At 27.3% G+C, this 11,689-nt stretch overlaps 2 protein-coding genes across 2 annotated transcripts; one reads left to right on the plus strand and one right to left on the minus strand.

The window, feature by feature from the left end:
* The first annotated feature begins 900 nt into the window (after positions 1-900).
* On the plus strand, positions 901-1,684 carry LOC130946757 (peamaclein-like). Its single transcript, XM_057875600.1, has 2 exons — positions 901-1,159; positions 1,264-1,684. Exons 1-2 carry the CDS (start codon positions 1,078-1,080, stop codon positions 1,446-1,448), a joined length of 267 nt encoding a protein of 88 aa, XP_057731583.1. The 5' UTR covers positions 901-1,077; the 3' UTR covers positions 1,449-1,684.
* Positions 1,685-3,993: 2,309 nt separating this feature from the next.
* LOC130945593 (pumilio homolog 15-like) lies at positions 3,994-7,318 on the minus strand. Its single transcript, XM_057874304.1, has 6 exons — positions 6,381-7,318; positions 6,124-6,286; positions 5,079-5,242; positions 4,715-4,973; positions 4,230-4,318; positions 3,994-3,997 (listed from the first exon to the last, which is right to left on the minus strand). Exons 1-6 carry the CDS (start codon positions 7,316-7,318, stop codon positions 3,994-3,996), a joined length of 1,617 nt encoding a protein of 538 aa, XP_057730287.1.
* Positions 7,319-11,689: the final 4,371 nt, after the last annotated feature.

An 11,689-nucleotide genomic window follows, 5' to 3' on the forward strand; every position in this document is an offset into this window, starting at 1 on the left:
GTATTTGACTGTATTTATATATGGTAACCGAAAATAATAACTAAAAGTAATATACAAATAATATTTTTGAAATTTTTATTCACATGTTTTGGCGGATAGTTGGTGGAACACGTCATTGGCTTACATTTAATGGTTAATCTGTACCGAACAAATAAATGTACGCCAAAACATCCTATGTAATTAAATCTCATTTTCACAAGTAATAGTACTGGCATCCTATGACTTGACGTTGACCATAATACCCCACTTGATATTATTCAATAAACGCGGCTTTCGCCAGCTGTACTGCAATGCAATTTGATAAGCAAGCCCTGTAAATTTTTTTTATAAAAACAAGTCTCTTATTTTTTTAATCCAAAAATATATGATTTTTTAATTATTTTAAAATATAAAATATTTAATTTTTTTTGTCTAAAATATATAAAAATAAATCAAATTTTTAAAAAATTTAGATATTTTACGTTTTAAAAAGTGAATAACAATTTTATATTTTTAATTAGTCGATAATTTATTTATCTTTAATATAAAAAAGTAATAACCTATTTATTGTTTATTTATTTTTATGATATTTAATCTAAAAATACATGATAAATTTATTATTAATAAAAAATTTTAAATTTTTATTTAATAAATATAAAATAAATACATTATAAATTTAATTTTTTTATATTTCTAATAAAAATTTTAATTTATAATTTTAATATATATTTTTAGAATATAAATTAGATAAATTATTTTTTTAATATAAAAATTAATTTATTATGAATTTAATTTTTATTTAATAATTTGTTTGATTAATGAGTTATTACGTATATAAAACAAGATTAAAATTTCTACATTTTTTTAAACGCATAAATGAAGTGATAATTCTATCAACCCAAATTGGTTGGTGTAAAATTACTTAGAGGAGCCAAAAAGTAATAAATTCCTCATAGTAACGTCTTCCCAACCTTTGCCTAATACTCTTGCGGTTCTTTCGTTAATCGTCACTATAAAAAGCACCACCACTTTGCTGTTTTTCCCATCCACAACACAACGAAGCAATCACTAATATACTGTAGGGGTGGAATTAGCAACATGAAGGTGGTGCTTGCAAGTGTACTGCTTCTGTGCCTCTTACTTAGCTCATCTTTCTTGGATGTCTCAATGGCTGGTTCTGGTAATATTAAGAGCTACTACTCCCTCCCTCATTGTCTAATTAATTTTTCCATTACAATAATCAAGTATTTATTAGAAGTAACTGACGAAATGAATTATTACTAGATTTTTGTGACAGCAAGTGTGGGGAGAGGTGCGCCAAGGCAGGAGTTAAGGACAGATGCTTGAAGTACTGTGGAATTTGCTGCCAAAAGTGTAATTGTGTGCCGTCTGGTACTTACGGGAATAAGGACGAGTGCCCTTGCTACAGGGACATGAAGAACTCCAAGGGCCAGGGCAAATGCCCTTAATTGTTATCTCTCTGTCTGTGCAAAATTTTCAAATGTACCGAAAATACCGGAATTCTAGTTATTTTAGTCGTTTATTTTAATTAATATATATTATATATATTTTTTATAATTCAGATTAACGATTAAAATAACTGAAACATTGATATTTTCGATACACTTGAAACTCTTCCATATATATATATATATATATATATATATAGCTTCATTATGAATCTAATATTTATGTTATATCAAAACTCTCTCGTGTGTATTCTATCTTCTATCTGACTTGGTTTACGCATACATGGCTTGCTTGTCATGGAAGCTCAATTATGGTTAGGTCATGAATAATCGATCGGAGTCATTACTCTTTCTCTCTCTAGTACTATTAAAATTTATTATTTTTAATAAAGTTATTTGTGATAAAGATTTGAATCGATTTTGAATAAAAAAATTCATCCGATTTAAATATTACTTTTATTTTAGATGTGTTTTGAATTGAATGATTTTTTTTTTAAAATTCGATCCAATTCAATTTCAAACAGTTTAGATTGGATTTAGATTTGCAGTTTTATAAATTAAAAAAAATTAATTATACATAACAAGTATTAACATCAAATTTTAGATATCCAACAATCACATACAAGTTAAAACAACATCTTGAAAAACCAACAATAACATAACAATAGAAATAAAATTATAAATTAGTTAAAATAAATAAATAAATAAATTTCATTTTAAATATAAAATATTTATTAAATAATAATAATAATAATACATGAATAATATAAAAATGTATAACAAACTAAATGTATTATAAATAAAATTATAAATATAATAATAAAATAATAATATTATAGCACATTGTGCGGTTTGGATTGGATCGGTTTTGAGAAATATATCCGAAATTTGATCCGATTCATGCTATTTGTAAAAAATAGAATCCAATCAAATCTAAATTAGTGTTGTTTTAATCGATTTTCGGTTTGGATTGTATTACATTAGTGATTTAATTTGGATCCGTTTGAATTTGAACCCATAGTATTTGACCATTAATTCACCAATAATGTTTAAAAGTATGGGATAAAGTATGAAAAAATTTTAAAATGTAATTAGAACACCGATGTTCTAATAATTTTAACCGTTGATTTTAATTAATATATATTATATATTATATATTTTTTATAACTGAGATCAACGGCGGTTAAAACAATTGAAACACCAGTACACTTACTTGGTACACTTAAAACTCTTCCTAAAGTATATTGTGGATTATTAGACTGAAAAAATTAAACTAAGGCTTGATATAGTAAAGTTTTTACTTTTCGAAAGTAGTTTATAAAAGCTGTCTTTTAAAAGCTGTAGTACCTACGCTTGGTAAAATCAAACTAAAATTGGTTTTCGATAAGTACAAGCACCATAATTGTGTTTGATAAAATAGTTTTTAAAAGGTAAAAAAGACTATAATAAACATATATATAATAAAGAATAATTATTTTTTTGGTGTTAATAATTTATAAGAATAATTTTGGATATTTATTATTGTATAGGATTATATTAGACTTTTTAATTTTAATAAACACAAGCGAACTTTAATAAATTCATCTTAGGTGTTTTCATTTGTGTTTTTGAAAAGTACAAGTTCCTCTCAAAAAAATTTTACCAAACCAAATAAAAAAAAATTGAGTTGATGATTAATAATAACAAAAAATAATAAATTTTGATGGTGCCAACATTTTTCTATACAATATATTAGAACATTCTTAATTACTATTTACTCATAATTTTATAATAACTAGCGTGTTTACCACATCTATTTTTTTGCTGTTTTAGAGACATAAAATTTAATTGATTTTGATCATTAATGTCTAAAATTAAGAAGTAGGAGACGTTCTCCCATTAGCAATTTTGTTCTGATTTAGTTTTTCTAATATAAGAAAGCATATAATTTTCGAGAGAAAAAAAAGAACAAGAAAGAAGAAAGAAAGAAAAACAAAAGGAAGAAGAAGATTACCGCTTACCAGTGTGAAAACTGAAAAGGGTTGGTGAGAGGAAAAGAAAGAATCATCAAATGGCAACTGTAAATCTGTAATCACTTACTTCGTAATGAATAAATAATAACATATAATCTTTTTTTAAAAATTACCTTTTTATACAACCATTCCTCTCTTCAAGACTTCAACTATACTAGAAAGGAATGGTAATATGGTATAACTAGAATAAATTCTCAAATTTTGCACTGTGTAATGGCATGAACAAATTAGATGATTCCTATTTTATTCATCAAGTGTGTCCTTGGGGGATCCCCACTGTTAAATTGTTCTGTCCTGACTTGGACTTCTATGTTTCATAAATATATTGCAATATGATATAATCATATACCCACATGTTAAAGCTAAGAAAATGTCACAAAAGCTAGATGGGAGAAAAAGAAAACGATCCCTTTATTTGAGACAAAAATACATAGCAAAATCTCTTATAGCAATACACACATTTAGAATATCAGAGTCTATACCACCAATGACAGTTAGCTCCTATACAAAAAGACCTTCCAACCCCATGCCAGCTAACTAAAAAAAAACGAACAGACTATCAACACAGAACTACAAACAAACACAAACTAAAACTAAGCATCAATGTTTTATATATTTCGGATACAGAAAAATTAAAGACAACAACATTGCTATGTAGTATGGGAGTAATGGGACGGAGAGGAAGGAGATATCTAAAAGGAGTTAAATACGAAAAATCTACTCATAGTTGTGATGTTTATTGTGTGTGCGTATTTTGCCTCTGTCAAACCTCTCAAGAATCTTTTGGCCATAGACATTGCTACGCATCATTGGATAATTCTGTTGGATCAGCAGCAATATGGAACTTCTAATAGGATCCTGCTTTAAACAATTACATAGAAATCAACAAAGTTATCGCTCCATATATTAAAAACAAGGAGGCAGCAGCTAAAAGAATAATGTTTTTTTATATTATAACACTTCCTAGACTCAAGATTATAATAAAAAGCCTTGACTCTGCTCATTATTATATGTATTTCTTTATAATAATATTCCTTAACATTCACTTTGGTTTCACATATAATACTATTTAATCAGTAACCATTTTGCATGGATATGAACAGAGAAGAATCTATTCTCTATCATAAGCTATTATTTTAGCATATACAGTTATACCCCGAATAAAGAAACCAAGCCCACTAAAGCTATAAGTGCAATTATACTTTTTGATAGTTGGCCCAAGTGGCTAAATCATAATTAGTAGTATGCACTAACCTTGGACATCACCAGAGCCGATTGTATAACATAATTTCCATAGGGATCTACAAGAAGCATTGCTACATTTGGGTGGCAGAGCAACTCCACAGTAATACGTGCCGCATTCTGTTCTTCCGAGCACTGAAAGAACTTCTCCACAACATTACTTCCATATTTATTGCATGAAAGATAAAAGAATGACCCTTCAAGCTGTCTCATTAGACTTTCTGTCACTGCTGGTATTTGCAAACCCAATAAATGTTGTACAACATAGTTACTGCCACACAAGGAAACAAACGTACAGGATAAAAATATAAGTATAGCGTTAATTTCTACATTTGTTATGAAAGAGAAATTTTTGTAGTGCTCAGTAGATATAAACCCGTAAGAGTCTTCGGATAGTTGTTGAGCATTCAATATAATCTCAGCAATCAGTTGCAGTTTGAGTTGTCCATGTGCATATTTTACACATTCTTGTATCACACAACAACCGGTCTTATCTGTTGCGATCCCAAAGAGGTGATTTGCAAGTTCGCTTAGAAGATACTGTGAATGAAATTCCACAATCAGATCAACATAATGAAGCCAAGAAAAACAAAAGAATGTAATTTGACAAACTAGGCCTAATGATCCAAATGATCACATTGATTTCATCTACCTCAAAATAAAAGTAATAAATAAGTTAATACATAAGTGGAATAGTGGATTAAGCAAGAAGAGCAATAAAGGTAAAAGAATGAATAAAATTAAAATTGAAGGTAAACTATATATGATTATATGTTGATTATATGTTAATGTTATACAGTCCAGTATGGTAAATCAACAATGGACTTCTTTTGTATGAAGAAATTTAATCAAAACCTACCAAATGTGGATAGAGAAAATTAAGAAAGAATTAGTATGCAATAATAATTTCTGGAATGTTTTAATCATGACAGGTAAACAGCACTTCCATAAACCAAGAAAATAAGTTTCATCCCAAATCACATATATAGAAGTCAAGTCCAATATATTAAGCAACACAAAGAAGAAATATTTGCACAGTTCCAATATATCAAGGAGCTACTGTTTTTATCTCACTCAAATTTAACTCATAGGTAAAATTATTTGGGATCAAAGTGGTAAAAGCTCAGTCAATTTGAGGCAGAATGCACATGAAATTTACTATTTTCAAATACAAGTATAAAACCATCCACATTTTTTTCAGACTTGTATACAGAATTTTCATCAGAAGATGTCAACGAAATAATGTGCAAATGCCACACGAATCAGAAAATACTAAAAGCAACAACATGCATGCTTATTTGATGTGACAAATAAAAGAAAAACAAATTCTAAACTCAGATGGATATAACTACCTAAAAGTTGAAAGCATGAAACCAAATATTAAAGTGGACAACAAATAAAAATAATCAAACAAACAGTACCTTACTCTCTTCATGAGAGAAATGCTTAAGACAATACATAAGTACCCTATGACCATGTGTATCAGTAGCCAATGAAACAGCACCAGGTCTTAAACCTCTCACAATAAGGGCTCGTTGCTCCTGGTTGGTAACATGTTCCAATAATTTCTCAACAGTGCAGGACCTGGCAGTAGGAGAAAAAGAAAAGCACTTCTTCACATATATATAATGATACATTTAAAAAAGAAAAAGTCCTAAAAGAAACCAAGATTCAGTACCCATGAGGGTTAAGGCATATTTCAACAAGCTGTAAATTAACTTTGGTTATCATCATGATGATGAGGGTCCTCTGTTGTTCCCTGATAAGTTTAAGAATATCATGAACAACTTTGCTCCCACAAGGATCAACCATCAACTCAGCAAAATGATTTATCATCTCCAAGAACGCCAAAGAAACCTCCTGAGGGGTCAGTCTTTCCAACTTCTGCCGCAAAATCCTGCTTCCGTTCTGATCCTTAGCCATCATCACAACCTTTCCTCGCAAATCATGGAACAGATAAGAACGCCCTCCAACGCTATTGTTGTTATTATTAATATTATTCAACCCCGCCGCCACCGGAAAACTCGAACCACCTCCTACACCCGAATTTCGTTGATGAAATTGATCAACAGCCCCATTCGAAAACGGCATACTCGGAAAACCCCTGCTACTGTATCCACTCGGAAAAAAATCATTCATTGAAGAGCTGTAGGACCTGCTTGAAGCACCGATTGTTCTATTGGAAGAACCGGGCCAAATGCCGTTCGAGTTTCCAGCGTCTCCGTCGTGTCCCTCCGGAGGATTATTCTCCGGTGTCACCAAGGCAGCATTGGCAGCAGCTCTCGTGTTGTTGATGGAGCCGCCATGTGTCTCTTGAATTTGGCCCACAAGATTGGAGCTTTGAAGGTGTTGATGGCCACGGCGATCAAAAGGCTCGGTTTTTGTAACGGCGTTGAAACCATCGCGATGATCGAAAGGAAGAGATGGCGGGAGATTGTTGAAGCTGAAAGGGGAGACAGAAAGACGATCAAAAGCGTCGTCTAGGGTTTGAATTTCATAGAGGTTTTGGTTCGGCTGATAAGGGGAGTTCGGTGGCTGAGAAAACGGGAACGACGACAGCGACGAGGCTCCAGAAAGTTCGTCGTCGAGAAAAGCAGCGGAAGTTTGACTCGACATCGGAAAACTCGGCGACGATGGGAGTGTGATCAAAAATCCAAGAAGCAGTGAGAGCGAGATAGAGTTAGAGAGGGTTGGGGTTTTATAGTGTGAACAAAGGGGGGTTTTAAGTGAGAAATTAAGGGTTTTTAACTTTTTGTTTATAATTAATAAATAAAAATATATATATAAGTTTGTTATTATTATAATTATTATTATTATTGAGTTTGTTAGGAAAATAAGGATAGGTAGGGGATGCTATGAGAGTATTAACGCTGCATGCAATATATAGCAAGTTTACATGCGAAGCCACGAAATATAAGAAGGAGAGTAGGGAGAGCGAAATTTTGTTTGTTTTCATTTTCGCGGGGAAAGCTTTTGTCATTCATGCGATGTTTATGTATGTTTATCTATGTCATCATATCATATCATGTCATGTCACAACGATATATCCCCTGCCGCTTTCATCCCCAGATTGCATGTGGTCCTCACAGAGCCATAATCCAAGTCAACATACTTTCACAGTTTTACTCCAAACAAAATTTAAAATATAAACTTCATTAAAGACTTATCAAAGTTATTTAAAGTAAAATTGTTATTTTTAAAAAATATATTATAAAAGTGATGAAAATTTTTATTTTTTAATTTTTAACATAATATTTTATATTAAATAACTTAAATAAAACTGTACTCTTTTTTCAATTAAACAAAAGATAATACATTATTTGTTTCTTTTTGAAATCGCAAAAGATATATTTGGTAAATCAAATTAATCTTACTTTTAAAAAATGGTGGAAACTTAGGTGTAATCACCTTCATGTGAAGTTGATAGGTGAGAGCGGTTAGATAATTTGACTGGTTTGACTAAATTTTCATCTAACAGCTCTCATCTTTCAACTTCACGTGAAGTCGACTGCACCTGAGTTTTCACTTTAAAAAATACAAATAATAACAATAATATATTTACTAAAATAATTTTTAAAATTTAAAATCATAATAAACATAAATATAATAATAAATTTAAATATTTAGTTAGACTACTTGAATTTAGATATGTCTAAAATAAATATAATAATTTTGTGCTTATTAAATGTGTCATTTTTTATAAGTCATTAGATTTTATTAAATGAAAATAAAAAATTAGTATAAAAAAAATATTGATAAATTTTAATAAATATAAAATATATTAATATACAAATAAATAAATATTTTTTAATATATAATGTTTTAAATGATAAATAAAAATTTATGTTTAAATAAATATAAAAAATTTAAATACAAATGATGTAAATTATTTTTTTATTAAGATTAATTATTATATATTAAAATATTTATAATATTAAAAATTCATATTAAGTAGTATTTTAAATTATAAGACAAAATATAATTAAGGATATTACATATAAAATAGAAAGCTGAAATGACTGAAGAGGTTATATATAATGAGATATGAGAGAGCAAAAATTTTATTTTTGATCTTTCTTAATCAACACCTTAAAATATTCTTTAAGTAAATTCAAATATTAATAAATTAAATACCATTGTAGAGCCTAGAATTTGAGGTCCAGTCAAAGAGTCAATCTGTAAAAACTAAAAAGGACGCCATATGCCTCGAAAAATCATAGGAAACTTCCTCCCTCTTTCTGTAGTACGGGAATTTATTGCTAGCGATATAAGTCATAGAACATTTAGATTATTAAATGGTTTTATAGTAAAATATATTTTTTAAATTTTTTTAATAATTATTAAATAATTTTTATTTAATTTTAATTATAAATTAATTTTTTATATATTATTTAACTATAAAATATATTTTTTATTTTATAAATTATTATTTTATTATTTATTAATTATATTTATTAATAATAAAAAATTAAAACAATAATAAATTAGATCTTTCATTAATCATAATAAATATTTTGCAATTTTAGTCAATCATAATTTTATCGTTACATACATATTAAATTAAAAAAATTGTATTTATTAGAAATTCAATTGATTGGATACACAAACCAATCGATTGAATTTTGCACGGCATGTGAAATTTTTTTATTCAATCGATTAAAATCATCAAAATAATTTGAGAAATACATAGATACACGGAATAAACCATATTTAACAAGAATTTTTTTTATTATAAATTAAAAAAATTTATTATTTTTTTCAATAAAAATAAGACTTATTTATGTGTACTTCTATATGCTTTGAAGACAATAATAATGATTGCCATTGTCTATTGTGAAACTTAATAATTTGACTTAGCCATTTTTTTTTAGAATTTGAAGTGAAGTTCATCTTGCTCTACATAAAAAAAATTCGTATTTGAAAAATTAAAGTTAAAAAATTGGATTTTGAAAAATAATAATTTTTTTTTATTTCAGAAAAAAATCCATTACTAAAAGATAAAAAAATATTTTTTCATTACACAATCAATTTCATGAATAAAAAATCGAAAAAAAATTACAAAATTAGAGATTATATTTACTAATCTCGATTTGTAATCAAAACAATGGATTATTTTCTAAACACTATAGTGAAAAAAATCGATTGGATTTCTATCACTAACTGTGATTATCAATTAATGATGAACAAATATTGGATATTAAAGAGATGGATAAACAACGAAAAAAATTGGATATTAAGTAGATGGATAAACAATGAGCAAAAATAATGAAAAAATTGATAATCAATCATATTGATAAATAGTTCTAATTGTAGGATTGAGTAATTGTTGATAGATTATTCACCACTTTATAATCTTAATATTAAAGAAAAGATAAAATTAGAGTATCTAAATCTAAATAAAAACTTAAAAATTGAAGATAAAATTTTAAAGATTAGATAGATGAATAATAAGATAATAATTTATAAAAACGATAAGAAAAATGACAGTATAATTCAATCAATTGAGTAACACAATCAATCAATCGAATTGGATAAATACATATTGCTTTGAAAACTTCAATCAATTGGGCAACACAACCAATCGATTGAATTATGAGACCTCAAATTGTTTTGAAACTTTCAATCGATTGTTTATATTACCCAATCGATTGGATAATATGACCAATCGAATTGTTTTGTGATAACCCGAAGCTCAATCCAATCGATTGAGTTATGGGAAACCTGAAATTCAATCGATTGTTTTATTAATCTAATCGATTGATTCTTTCTGAAACACTATTTCACAACGCTCGAGGGAAGTAACGGATCAAAAAATAATATTTTAATCGATTACGATTGCCAAAAGGTTATTATGATCAATCGAAGATTTAATGTTTTTGTTTTTTATTGTTAATAAACATAATAGATGAATGATAAAATAATAATTTATAAAATAAAAAATAATTTTTATAATTAAATAAAATATATAGGGTTAATTTGTAATTAAAATTAAATAAAGACTATTTAACAATTATTAAAAAATTTAAAAAACATATTTTATTATGAGACTATTTAATTGTCCAAATATTTTGGGACCATCGAATTCGATACCAAAATATTCTAATATAGATTTAAAGAGTGAAAAAATACGAAAAGAAAAAAAGACAAATAACATGTAGATTTTCTTTTCTTAATTTTTTTATTTTTTCTATAATGATACCAGAAAAAATCTATATATCCTATACGAATATGTAGGGATATTTTTAGATTATAATTCAATTCCAAACTTGATAAAATCTAAATATTTTTGGGTCACAATTATATCATGTTTAAATCGGATAAAAATTGAATTTTTAAAATTTTAACAATAATTTATAAAAAAAAATTTGTTACTAAAAAGTTGATATTTATATTTGAACTTAAATTTATCCATAAATTATAATTTGATGTTTCTTTGATCTATTTTCTAATTCAATAAAACAACAAGCTTATAATTAGTATAATATAATATTTTAAAATTAATTTAAAACATATATCTTTTTTAGTTTTCTTAGGATGCATATAGGTCGAATGAAGTAGGATTCGTCTTGATCCGAATCCGACCCGAAACAATGATCAAATCTATTTTTAAAACTCTTATCTAATTTTAGATTCAATAAAATTACACCAAATTAATTCTTAAAATGTTTGGAATTAGACCGAATTTTCAAACTGAACCAAACTATGTATACCCTACAAATATGTATGTGAACACTATCATTCATTGTAGCTTACCCTCTTATCCAAGGATATACTATTTTATTTATCTCCGATAGTTATCAAATCCAAGAGGACCCGGTTGATCAAATAAAAGATTCAGTCACTTAATTATCAATTTAAATTAGATCATCATTTGAATTGGTCAAATATTTAACATAATCAAACTTCATCAAATTTGATAAAAACGATTAAATCTGATTAAAATTAATTAAAATCGATCTGGTTAAATTCAATAAAATTCGGTCAAAC

The sequence above is a fragment of the Arachis stenosperma genome, chromosome 8 (assembly GCF_014773155.1).
Source record: "Arachis stenosperma cultivar V10309 chromosome 8, arast.V10309.gnm1.PFL2, whole genome shotgun sequence".
NCBI classification, from domain to species: domain Eukaryota; kingdom Viridiplantae; phylum Streptophyta; class Magnoliopsida; order Fabales; family Fabaceae; genus Arachis; species Arachis stenosperma.